The sequence below is a fragment of the Mustela lutreola genome, chromosome 3 (assembly GCF_030435805.1).
Source record: "Mustela lutreola isolate mMusLut2 chromosome 3, mMusLut2.pri, whole genome shotgun sequence".
Taxonomy (NCBI): Eukaryota; Metazoa; Chordata; class Mammalia; order Carnivora; family Mustelidae; genus Mustela; species Mustela lutreola.
The window spans coordinates 86,118,060-86,131,755 of record NC_081292.1 but is presented as its reverse complement, the minus strand read 5'-3'; the positions used below and the strand labels follow the sequence as shown (position 1 = coordinate 86,131,755).

Below are 13,696 nucleotides of genomic sequence, written 5' to 3'. Positions count from 1 at the left end.
AATTCCTGTATGAGTTCTGGCAGTTTTGGAGTGGATTCTTCTGGGTTTTCCACATAAAGTATCATATCATCTGCAAAGAGTGAGAGTCTGACTTGTTTTTTGCCAATTCAGATGCCTTTTATTTCTTTTTGTTGTCCGATTACCAAGGCTAGGACTTCTAGTACTATGTTGAATAGCAGTGGAGATAGTGAACATCCCTACCCTGTTCCTGACCTTAGCAGAAAAGCTCTCAGTTTTCCCTGTTGAGAATGATACTTGCTGTAGGTTTTTCATAGATGCCTTTGATGATATTGAGCTGTGTACCCTCTATGCCTACACTGTGAAGAGTTTTGATCAAGAAAGGATGCTGTACTTTGTCAAAAGCTTTTTTTAAGCATCTACTGAGAGTATCATATGGTTCTTGTTCTCTCTTTTGTTAAGGTATTGCATTGCATTGATTGATTTGCGGATCTTGAATCAACCTTGCAGCCGTGGAATAAATCCCACTTGGTCATGGTGAATAATCCTGTTAATGTACTGTTGGATCCAATGGCTAGTATTTTGCTGAGAGTTTTTGCATCCGTGTTCATTAAGGATTTTGTTCTGTGATTCTCCTTTTTGTCTGTTTTTTGGGACCAAAGTAATGCTGGTTCTCATCAGATGAGTTGTGAAGTTTTCCTTCCATTTCTATTTTTTGAATAGTTTCAGGAGAATAGGTATCAATTCTTCTTTAAATGTTTGGTAGAATTCCCCTGGGAAGCCATCTGGCCCGGGGCTCTTATTTGTTGGGAGACTTTTTTGATGAGTGCTTCACTCTTCTTACTGGTTATGGGTCTGTTCAGGTTTTCTGTTTCTTCCTGGTTCAGTTTTGGTAGTTTATTTGTCTCTGGGAATGCATCCATTTCTTCCAGATTGTCAAATTTGCTGGCGTATAGTTGCTCATACTGTGTTCTTATAATTGTTTGTGTTTCTTTGGTGTTGGTTGTGATCTCTCCTCTTTCACTCATGATTTTATTAATTTGGGTCCTTTCTCTTTCCTTTTTGATAAGTCTGGCCAGGGTTTTATCCATCTTATTGATTCTTTCAAAGAACCAGCTCCTAGTTTCGTTGGTTTGTTCTCCGGTTCTTTTGGTTTCTATTTCACTGATTTCTGCTCTCATCTTTATTATTTCTCTTCTCCTGCTGGGTTTAAGACTTTCTTTGCTGTTCTTTCTCCAGCTCATTTAGGTGTAGGGTTAGCTTGTGTACTCGAGCCCTTGTTTCTTGAGAAAGGCTTGTATTACTATATACTTTCCTCATAGAACCGCCTTTGTGGTGTTCCAAAGATTTTGAACATTTGTGTTTTCATTTTGATTTGTTTCCGTGAATTTTTTAAATTCTTCTTTAATTTCCTGGTTGACCCATTCATTCACTAGTAGGATGCTCTTTAGCCTCCATGGATTTGAGTTCTTCCCAACTTTCCTCTTGTGATTGAGTTCTTGCTTCAGACCTTTGTGGTCTGAAAATATGCAGGGAATGTTCCCAGTCTTTTGGTACCGATTGAGACCTGATTTGTGACCCAGGATGTGATCTATTCTGGAGAATGTTCCAAGTGCACTAGAGAAGAACGTGTATTCTGTTGCTTTAGGATGGAATGTTCTAAATATATCTGTGATGTCCATCTGGTCCACTGTGTCATTTAAAGCCTTTATTTCCTTGTTGATCTTTGCTTAGATGATCTGTCCATTTCAGAAAGGGGGGGGGGCGTCTTAAAGTCCCCTACTATTATTTTATCATTGTTGATGTGTTTCTTTAATTTTGTTATTAATTGGTTTATATAATTGGCTGCTCCCATGTTAGGGGCATAGATATTTAAAATTGGTAGATCTTCTTGTTAGACCCTTTAAGTACGATATAGTTTCCTTCCTCATCTCTTATTATACTCTTTGGCTTAATATCTAATTTATCTGTTGTAAGGATAGCCACCCCAGCTTTCTTTTGATGTCTATTAGCATGGTACATTGTTTACCACCCCCTCACTTTAAATCCGGAGGTGTCTTTGGGTCTAAAATGAATTTCTTATAGACAGCATATTGATGGGTCTTGTTTTTTTATCCATTGTGATACCCTGTGTCTTTTGATTGGGGCATTTAGGCCATTTCCATTCAGGGTAACTATTGAAAGGTATGAATTTAGTGCCATTGTATTGCTTGTAAGGTGACTGTTACTGTATATTGCCTCTGTTCCTTTCACTATAGTCTATGTCACTGTTAGGCCCTCTCTTTGCTTAGAGTTGAATGCTTCCTGTGGAGCTGGTTTGATGTTTGCAAATTATTTTAGTTTTTGTTTGTCCTGGAAACTTTATCTCTCCATCTGTTTTCAGTGTCCGTCTGGTGGATATAGTGTTCTTGGCTGTATATTTTTCTCATTTAGTTCTCATATATCATGCCCATCCTTCTGGCCTGCCAATTCTCTGTGGATAGGTTTGCTGCCAGTCTAATATTTCTACTGTTGTATAATACAGACCTCTTGTCCCAAGCTGCCTTCAGTATTTTGTCTTTGTCGCTAAGACTTGTGAGTCTTACTTTTAGATGATAGGGTGTTGACCTGTTTTTATTGATTTTGAGTTGGGTTCTCTGTGTCTCCTGAATTTTGATGTTTGTTCCCTTCCCCAGATTAGGGAATTCTGCTATATTTTGCTCTAATATACCTTCTACCCTGCTCTTTGTTTCTTCTTCTTCTAGGATCCCAATTATTTTCATATCGTTTTGTCTTATGGTATCTCTTATCTTTCGTATTCTCCCCTTGTAGTCCAGTAGTTGTTTGTCTCTCTTGCTCAGTTTCCTTATTCTCGGTCATTTGGTCTTCTATATCACTAATTCTCTTATTCCTCATTCATCCTAGCGGTAAGAGCCTACATTTTTTATTGCACCTCATCAGTAGCATTTTTTATTTCAACTTGTTTAGATTTAAGTTGTTTTATTTCTCCAGAAAGGGATTTTATTTCTCCAGAAGGGGATTCTCTAAATATTCTATGCTTTTTTCGAGTCCAGCTTGCATTATCGTCATTCTGAACTCTAGTTCTGACATAATGCTAATGTGTTTATTGATTAGGTCCCTAGCCGTTGGGGCTGCCTCTTGTTCTTTTTTTTTTTTTTTTTTTTTTTTTAATTTGGGATGAGTTTTTCAGCCTTGTCATTTCATCCAGATAAGAATAGGTGAATGAGAAAACAAAATACTAAAAAGGGTAGCAATGACCCCAGAAAAATATATCAACCAAATTAGAAGAGACCCAAAGCCAGGGCGGGCAGAAGGGGGTAATAAATAAATAAAGAAATATTATATCTGATATATATATATATATTTTAGACTGGTGACTAGAACAGGACCACCCACTTATATTTTGGTCTGTAGAAGAGCCTACCATCCAACATTTTGATGAAAGAAAAACATATATATATATATACCAAAAAAGGGTAAACTCAATGAAGGGAAGTTATATGACTATAAAGTTGATAATTTAAAAAGATTCTCAAAAAGGAATTGATAAGAAGTTGGTTGAAAAAAGAAAAAAAAGAGGAAGGAATATGATCAGGCTAGATAGATACAAGAGCAAAGCCATGCACTAGATTTATGGTATATTTTGATTGTTGGAAGAAATTGTATCCCAATATTTTAAAAAAATAAAAAAGATATATGTATACAAAAACTTAAGGTTAACTACAATGAGGGGATACAATATGACAATAACAATACAAATTTAAAAAATTTAAAAAGGTATTGATAAAATAGTTAAAAATGTTAACATTGGATGGAGGAAAGTTAATAGAAAAGAAATAGACTAAATCAGTAGTATATTAAAAAGAAAATAGAATAACAAAAAAATAAAATTTAAAAAATTTACCGTCAAAAGGATCATAGGGAAAAAGCCATGAAGTCTATGTGTTGCTTTCCCCTACCTCTGTAGTTCCAGAGAGAACTTGGTCTTGGCTGGATGTTTTTGCTGATCTTGTGGGGCAGGTGTCTGCTTCAGTGATTCTCAAATGTCTTTGCCTGAGGTGGAATTGCACCCCCATTGCCAGGGGTCAGGCTAAGTAGTCTGCTTGGGTTCGTTCTTGGTAGCTTTTGTTCTCCAAACGCATTCTGTACCACTTTAGAGGATGGGAATAAGGATGGTGGCCTCCAAATCTCCAGCCTATAAGAGCCGAAAGCTCAGGGCCCCACTCTTCAATGCACCCTCAGAGAAAAGCAGTCAATCTATCCCATCTCCCTGGTTTCTGGCCGCACTCCATGCTTACCCGGTCTGTGTCTGAGCGTTTCTGTCCCTGGCTCATGGTCCTGTTTTGGGGTTTCCAAACCCAACAGGTTCCTGCAGTGTACTCCCGCATTGCTCCTCCCAAATGAGGACGAGGGGGCATCTCTGGATCTGTTACTTGTGGGGTCCCTGCTCGAAGAGTAGTGCCCCAACTGTGCCTTGGATCATGGTTTAAGGTAATCCTGAGGTGAAAGCCCACTTTTCAGCTCCATCTTTACAGCTGACTTCCCCGATCCTATACCTGTGATCCCATATCTGTGAGCTCTGTCACCCTCATATGCCCCTGGTCTTTTTGTGTCCCTGTGGGTCCTGACACCACACTGTCCCGGCGAGGGCTCCATCCCCTGCTTTGCCTCTGGAGCAACATCTTTCAGTGGAGCAGACTTCTAAAAGATCCAATTTTGTGCTCTGCTGCTCTCTCACTTGCCGGAATCTGGCTATCCCTGCCATGGTCTATCTTCCCAGTGCTTCAGATTCATTTTGCAAGTCCTACCTTTGGAAAGTAGTCAATTTTCTGTTCCTCGAATTGTTGCTCTTCTTCTCTTCTATCTCCTATTGAGTTTGTAGGTGTTCAGAATGGTTTGATAACCATCTAGCTGAACTTCTGCGACCTGATGATATTTCATTCTCTTACTGCTTTGCCATCTTGCTCCTCTAATTCAGTTATCTTCTGATGGAGCTGTAGAATTTAACTTTTCTTCTCATTAGTGCCAAATGATGTGCTTTTCAAAGATCACTTTAATTCTGATTTCTAAATTGTCATAGTATATGAAGAAAAGATTTTCTTTTACAGATGTGGCTGTTATTTTTTTGGTTATTTTAAGCAAGTATAGCCATATCCAACTTGAGGAAAAAAGGAAGTATAAAATAAGCTCTGAACTTGTGTTTAATTACAGAAAGATCTTTTGCGATGGTTTCCCTGTGCCAATATATATTAGACCCACCCTCCTGTTCTTTGTACTTCATAGAACGATTAGTATATTTTGAAAGGCTGAAAGAGCTTGCATCAATGTATAATTACTGTATTTACAACATAACTGCCTGTTGAGGCAAGAAAATATTGTTAAAAATTTAACAAAAACTGGTAAACAAATTGATAGGAATGAGGGTCTCAAGATATTTCCTAGAACTGGCTCATTTTTTAAATAGTACCTTTTAAAAAAAAATTTCCTTTTTAGTGCAGGAGAGCGGGGGGCAGAGGGAGAGAGAGAATTGTAAGCAGGGTCTATTCCCCTTGTGGAGGTGTACATGGGCCTTGATCTCATGACTCTAAGATCATGACCTAAGCTGGAACCAAGAGTTGGACACTCAACTGACTGAGCCACCCAGATGCCCCAATAATAGCATTTTGGGATATGTTTGTTTCAAACGATTTTATTTATTTATCTGACAAAGGGAGAGAACAAGTAGGCAGAGAGGCAGGCAGAGAGCGGGGAGACAGAGAACCCAATGAGGGGCTCAATCCTAGGACCCTGAGGTCATGACCTGAGCTGAAAGCAGAGGCTGAACCCACTGAGCCACCCAGATGCCCCCCAATTGTAGCTTCTAAGGTATTAGTTTCAGACATAATATTAACAGAAGTTATAGGCTGGGAAGTAGTTAGTATTTTTGTGAGAGCTGGGAAGGAGAAGTGGGGAAACATATTTTGCAGAATGTGCCCAAAAGGGGAGATATGTCTCTGTGTCTCTCTTTCCACAAATGTAAGGCACTGTAACCTGAATAAGTAGGAAACAAGCAATGGGAAGGAGTGGGAAAAGGAAGACAAAAGATTATACACTTGAAAATAAGCGCCTGGAACCTTTATAGATGATTTTCTTAGAAAAGTAGAACTTAAATATATATATTTATATGATAATATAACATAATAATAAAAATATATATATTTTTTACCAAAGTGAAAGGTTTTTTTTGCCTTAAAAAGATTTTTTTCCCTTAAATACCATACAGATTTTTTTCTTAAAATTTATTTTTGAGGTCAAAAATGCTTGCTCCTCGAGAGGAGTCACTAATTTTTGCTGTTGTTGTTGTTATATTTGTTGAATTGCTTTTCTCCTCTTTGTACCATTTGTTTCCAAAGGGCAGAGCTTTCTTTGTTGCTCTTCTGTATATCCTAGGTATAGTAGTTTGCCAGGGCTGCCATGATAAAATACCAGTAATAAAGTATGCAAACTGGGTTGTGTGAATAACAGAAACTTACTATCTTACAGTCCTAGAGGCTACTTGAATCCAAAATGATGGTATTAGCAGGATTAGTTCATTCTAGGATCTGCTCTAGGGTTCTTGCCTTGTCTTGTAATGGTTGTGTTTCTATGTGATTCTTCATTCTTTGTGTGTCTTCACTTTCCATGTGTGTCTTCACTCCTTGCATGTGTCCAGATTTTCCTTTCCTATAAGGACACCTGTCCTATTGGAATAACTTGATCACCTCTGTAAAGACCCTATCTCCAAATAATCACATTCTGGGATACTGGAGTGTTAGAACATTAATATGTGAATGACCTTTGGGGTAACACAGTTCAGCCTGTAATACCACATGCTAGCACAATGCCTGGCTTGCAAATGGAGCTCATAAATGTTTACCTGTTGTAGCTATTCTCATAGTCTAGCTGATATCCTTCCTAGAATTTCACTGAACTGGGTCTTGATTTCAAGGGTACCCTTCAAAAATAAAATGAGTTTATATTAAATTCCTGGTAGTGGTTTTATCTGCAAAAATTATGTAAAGTTTTTGTAATTCATGGATTATGAATTCCATGAATTCATTATATAATCTGAAAGTAGTGATAACTTTCCTTCCTTCCCATCTTAGTCTGATCACACTAATAGACCAATAGACCAGTAATAGACCACTAATACCATAGACTATGTAGCCTATAAATGGCAGAAATTGGTCCAGAATATTCAGAATATAATATACATATAATAATACCAGAATATTCAGTGTGTGGTGAAGACTCACTTCCAGGCTCAGGACTCTACCATCTTGCTGTCGACTCATATGGAGGAAGGGGCCAGGAATCTCTCTGGGGGCTTCTTATATAGAGCACTAATCCCATGAGGGCTCCACCCTCATGACCTAATCACCTCCAGAGTCCCTACCTCTTAATCCCACACACTGGGGACTAAGTTTCAAAACACTGTGAATTTTTTTTCCTAAACTTTTTTTTATTTATTTGACAGAGAGAGACAGCAAGAGAGGGAATACAAGCAGGGGAGTGGGAGAGGAAGAAGCAGTCTTCCTGCTGAGCTAGGAGCCCTACCTGACCAGACTCTGGGATCATGACCTGAGACAAAGGGAGATGCTTAACAATTGAGCCACCCAGGTGCCCCAGAACTGTGAATTTTAAGGGATACAAACATTCTCTCCTTCTGTCATATTCCACTCTTTCCTTTTCAGTTTACTCTTCCAGATGCATAATAATAAAAGGGACTGATATGATAATATCTTTTGTAAGTAAATACACAGCTTAGTTTTTATTAGCTATTTAAATCAATATGGATGAAGTTTCGTTTATTTTTAATTTTATGTTTTGAAGATAGACAAGTTTAGTAATTCTGGATATTCGTGGCACAAGTAAGTGTTTAGTAAATGTTTATAATTATTTAATGCTTTTGTGCCTTTGTAAGTGCTGTTTTTTCAGACATCATTTTGTCAGTGAATCTATTTTCCTGATGAACACATATTGGAGCACTTGCTTTTTTTGTGCCACTGTTATATGTGACATACCTCGAATTTAATAGTTAATTTTTCTTTTTATGATTTGTGTTTTAGACCATGCATTCCTTGAGAGAGAAGTTTTCTTATCTTTCTGTTTCCTTAAGTCTTACTTTATCAGTTGTTATGTAAATATGTATTGAATGAAACCATTTAACTTCATTCCTTGAGAGAGAAGTTTTCTTATCTTTCTGTTTCCTTAAGACTTACTTTATCAGTTGTTATGTAAATATGTATTGAATGAAACCATTTAACTTCTAAGCCTATTTCCTCTACTATAGAACTTGAATTATAATATCTAACCTCTTAATCTCATTGAAATATGTCTAAGGTATTTTTTTAAGTTTTAGCATAATAAATAAATTGTAAATTTATTTTTTTTTTAGGTGTATATTCCTGTTCTGATCACTGTTAGTAAAGTTTCCTCTCAACTTCCTATTACATCAAGATGGAATAACTCCATTCTTTCTAGGTTTCCTATTAGAATGACAAAGTAAAAAATGGTGACAAAACCGAAATGCTGTCAGTGATATGGGATATGTTATGTTACTGATAGGATTGTAAAATGGTACGGCCACTCTGGAGAAGTTTGGCAGTTTGTAAGACTAAATATGCAGTTACCACACAACCTGTTAATTGCCCTTTGACATTTATCCCAGAGAATGAAAATTACTTTCACATAAAACCCTGTATATAATGTTCATAGCAGCTTTATTCGTAGTAGCCCCAAACTAGAAACAACACAGATACCCTTTAGTGGGTGAATGGGTAAACTATGGTGTATACATGTCATGTAATAATACTTAGTAGTGGAAAGTGTTGATACACAGAACAACTTGGATGAATGTCAAAGGAATTATGCTGAGTAAAAGAAGCCAATCCTGAATTGTCACATAGTATGATTCCATTTATATATCAGTCTTGAAATGACAAAATTACAAAAATGCAAAGCTAATTTGTTGCTAGACATTGAGAATTGGGTAAGGAGGGTGACTAAGATGTGGCTTTATAAAAGTAATGCAAGGTATTCTCATTGTGATGGAATTGTTTTGTGTCTTGCAGGTATCAGAATCAATATTCTAGTTGTGATGTTACACTATAGTTTTGCAGATTGTTACCATTGAAGGAACTGGATAAAGCATACAAGGGCTCTCTTGTTTTTCTTTTTTTTTTTTTTTGCCCCCCTACAACTCTGTGTGGATCTACTATTACCTCAAAATGACAAATTTAGTTAAAAGAGTTTATTAAGTGTTTTTAAACACATTGTGACTGCTAGGACTCCTAATATGATACAGGAGGCACACAGAAGCATTTCTCTTGTACATAAATACTGGTTATATGGTTTGTTTTGTGTTTTGTCTTGTTCTTTTGGTTCCATCAAATATTCTAGAAAGTTATAGTTGTATAATTAAAGGGGTTTTTTTTTTTGACTTTTCATTTGTGCTATAGTCATTTTCCTTATTTGTTTGTTTTTTTAAACTTAATTCTTTTTTCTTTGTAAATTTGGTTTTAATTCAGAGAATCTTAGGTTTCACATAGAACTTTACACAGGCTGATCTGATATAAGACATGGCTTTCACTATCATCAAAATTTTGTTATTTGTGACTTTGACAGAGTAACATGTATAAAATTTCATTCTGGCAAATAACTATATCAGTTAAATGTGTTTATACATTTTCTTTTTCTTTAACAGAAAATGCTGCATCTAAGAGTACCGGTGAGCTAAAAGATATAACATGGCGTTCCAGTGAAAGTGATCTGTCTGATGAGGATAAAACAGTTTTTAAGTCACAGAGATATAATGGACATGGTTCTGGAATAGACAGGTTTTGTACCAGGAACAGGAAAATTTCATGTCCAGATGATGGGGCCAGTGAAGGTAAATTGATAATTTGATAAGAAATCCTCTTTCTGTTTTATATTGGGCTCAATATTGAAAAAAACTTCATTCCTTTTCTTTTCTTTTTTTTTTTTTTTAAAGATTTTATTTATTTATTTGACAGAGAGTTCACAGTAGACAGAGAGGCAGGCAGAGAGAGTTCATTCCTTTTCTAACAGTATTAGTGAGGACCATACTGTGTCATTTCCTTTATGCTCAGCCCTTTATAAACATTTTCTCATTTAATATTTTCACACAACTCTAAGAGCTAACTATTACAAGTATTATTTTCATATCTAACAACTTAAGTTTGAACAGTAGAATTGGTTGGGATTCCACCTAGGTTCTCTACTGTATAATGTTATACCTGTATTGCCCATTGCTGATGAGGTTTCAGTAAATACTATGATAGTAAATCTGTCGTAGAAATATAATACACATTTCTGTTTTGATGACATTTTGTATTGTATTGTGTTTTTGACAGTGTATTTTATTTTTTTATTAAATTTTTATTGTGTTATGTTAGTCACCTTACCATATGTCATTAGTTTTTGATGTAGTGTTCCAGGATTCACTGTTTACATATAACACCCAGTGCTCCATGCAATACGTACCCTCCTTAATACCCATCACCGGGCCAACACATCTCCCTGACCTCCTCCCTTCTAGAACCCTCAGTTTGTTTCTTGAAGTCCATAGTCTCTCATGGTTCGTCTCCCCCTCTAATTCCCTCCCCTTCATTTTTCCCTTCCTTCTCTTAATGTCCTCCGTGCTATTCCTTATGTTTCACAAGTAAGGGAAACCATATGATAATTGACTTTCTCTGCTTCACTTATTATACTCAGCATAATCTCCTCCAGTCCAATCCATGTTGATGCAAAATTTGGATATTCATAATTTCTGATAGCTGAGTTATATTCCATTTTATATATGGCCCACATCTTTATCCATTCGTCTGTTGAAGGGCATCTTGGCTTTTTCCACAGTTTGGCTATTGTGGATGTTGCTGCTATGAACATTGGGGTGCATGTGCCCCTTCTTTTCGCTATATCTGTATCTTTGGGGTAAACCCCAGTAGTACAATTGCTGGGTCAATTTTTTTTTTTTTTTTTGAGGAACCTCCACACTGTTTTCCAAAGTATCTGCGCCAACTTGCATTCTCACCAGTAGTGTAAGAGGGATCCCCCTTTTCCAGATCCTCTCCAGCATTTGTTGTTTCTTGCCTTGTCGATTTTTGCCATTCGAACTGTTAGAAGGTGGTATCTCAACATGGTTAATGATGATGAGTATTTTTTCATGTTTCTATTAGCTATTTGTATGTCTTCATTGGAGAAGTGTCTATTCACGTCTTCTGCCCATTTTTTGACTTGATTATTTGTTTTTGGGTGTTGAGTTTGAGAAGTTCTTCATAGATCTTGGATATCAACCCTTTCTCTGTAGTGTCATTTGCAAATATCTTCCATTTCATGGGTCGCCTCTTTGTTTTGTTGACTGTTTCCTTCACTGTGCAGAAGCTTTTGATCTTGATGAAGTCCCATCTGTTCATTTTTGCTTTTGTTTCCTTTGCCTTTGGAGATGTGTCTTGAAAGAAGTTGCTGTGACAGATGTTGAAAAGGTTACGATGTTCGCCTCTAGGATATTGATGGATTCCTATCCCACATTGAGGTCTTTCATCCATTTAGAGTTTATCTTTGTGTATGGTATAAGAAAATGGTCGAATTTCATTCTTCCAATTTCCCCAGCACCAGAGACTGTCTTTTTTCCATTGGATATTTTTTCCTGCTTTGTGGAAGATTATTTGACCATAGGATTGAGGGTCCATATCTGGGCTCTCTACTCTGTTCCATTGGTCTATGTATCAGTTTTTGTGCCAGTACCATGCTGACTTGAAATCAGGCAATGCGATGTCCTCAGCTTTATTTCTCTTTTTCAACATTTCCTTGGTGATTTGGGGTCTTTTCTGTTTCCATACAAACTTTTGGATTGTTGGTTCTAGCACTTTGAAGAATGCTGGTGGTATTTTAATTGAGATGGCTTGAAAGTATAGATTGCTTTGGGCAACATACACATTTTAGCAATGTTTATTTTTCTGATCCATGAGCATGGAATATTTTTCCATCTTTTTGTGTCTTCTTCAATTTCTTCATGAGTGTTCTGTAGTTCTAGAGTATAGATCCTTAACTTTTTTGGTTAGGGTTTCCAAGGTATCCTATGTTTTTTGGTGCTATTGTAAATGGAATTGATTCTCTATATTTCTCTTTCTACAGTTTCATTATTAGTGTATAAGAAAGCCACTGATTTCTGTGCATTGATTTTGTATTCTGTCACATTACTGAACTGCTATATGAGTTTAATACTTTGGGGGTGGAGTCTTCCAGTTTTCCACATAAAGTATCATGTCATCTGTAAAGAGAGAGAGTTTGACTTCTTTGCCAGTTTGAGTAACTTTTATTTCTTTTTGGTGTTTGATTGCTATCATTAGGACTTCAAGTACTATGTTGAACAATAGTGCTGAGAGTGAACATCCTTGTCATGTTCCTAATCTTAAGGCTGTTAGCTTTTCCCCATTGAGAATGATTTTTGCTGTGTGTTTTTCATAGATGGATTTTATGAAACTGAGAAATGTTCCCTCTATCCCTCTAATTTGAGGAGTTTTAGTCCAGAAAGGGTGCTGTATCTTGTCAGATGCTTTTTCTGCATCAATTGAGAGAACCATGTGGTTCTTTTCTCTTACTATTTTTTTCTATAACATTGATTGTTTTGTCAATGTTGAACCACCCTTGCATTCCCAGGTATAAATCCCACCTGGACATTCTTTGATTCATTCATTCCCAGGTGGATATTCTTTTTAATATATTGCTGGATCGTATTAGCTAGGATCTTGTTGAGAATCTTAGTACCATATTCATCAGGGGTATTGGTCTGAAATTCTCCTTTTTGATGGGGTCTTTGGTTGGTTTGGGGATCAAGGTAATGCTGGCCTCATAGAAAGGGTCTGCAAGTTTTCCTTCTGTTTCTATTTTTTGAAACAGATTCAGGAGAGTAGGTATTATTTCTTTTTTGAATGTTTAGTAAAATTCCCCAGGGAATCCATCAGGTCCTGGATTCTTGTTTTTTGGGAGGTTTTGATTACTGCTTCAATCTTGTTACTAGTTAAATAACTAGTAACAAGATTGTCTGTAAAGGTTGCCAATTTCTTCCTGTTTCAGTCTTGGAAGTTTATAGGTTTATAGGAATGCATCCATTGCTTCTAGGTTGCTTAATTTATTGGCATATAGCTGTTGATAATAATTTCTGATGATTGTTTCTATTTCCTGGGAGTTAATCATGATCTCCCCCATTTCATTCATCATTTTATTACTTCGGGTCCTTTCTCTTTTCTTTTGGATTAGTTTGGCCAGTGCTTTGTCAATCTTATTAATTCTTTCAGAGAACTGGCTTATGGTTTTGTTGATGTGTTCTGTTATATCTCTGGTTTCTAATTCATTGATCTCTGCTCTCTTCTTAATTATTTCCCTTCTTGTGAGTGGGTTAGGCTTAATTTGTTGGTGATTCTCCAGTTCTTTAAGGTATAAAGAGAGTTAGCGTTCGGGATTTTTCTATTTTTTTGAGTGAGGCTTGGATGGCCATGTATTTCCCTGTTAGGAACGCCTTTGCCATATCCTGTAAGTTTTGGACCAATGTGTTTTCGTTCTCATTGGTTTCCATGAATTGTTTAAGTTCTTTGACTTCCTGGTTGACCTAAACGTTCTTGAGCAGGATGATCCTTAGCTTCCAAGTGTTTGAATTTCTTGTAGATTTTTTCTTGTGATTGAGTTCCAGTTTCAA

General features: G+C 36.6%; 1 protein-coding gene across 7 annotated transcripts in view; it reads left to right on the top strand.

Moving 5' to 3' along the window:
• SPIDR (scaffold protein involved in DNA repair) overlaps positions 1 to 13,696 on the top strand; it is a 609,776-nt gene that overhangs the window by 86,701 nt on the left and 509,379 nt on the right. For 6 of the 7 annotated variants that reach the window (XM_059166493.1, XM_059166494.1, XM_059166495.1 and 3 more), the window contains exon 4: positions 9,683 to 9,868. The exons of the other annotated variant lie outside the window; for it this stretch is intronic. In XM_059166493.1, coding sequence (XP_059022476.1) covers positions 9,683 to 9,868 — 186 coding nt within the window. The remainder of the gene's footprint in view (positions 1 to 9,682; positions 9,869 to 13,696) is intronic. 7 annotated transcript variants of the gene reach the window in all.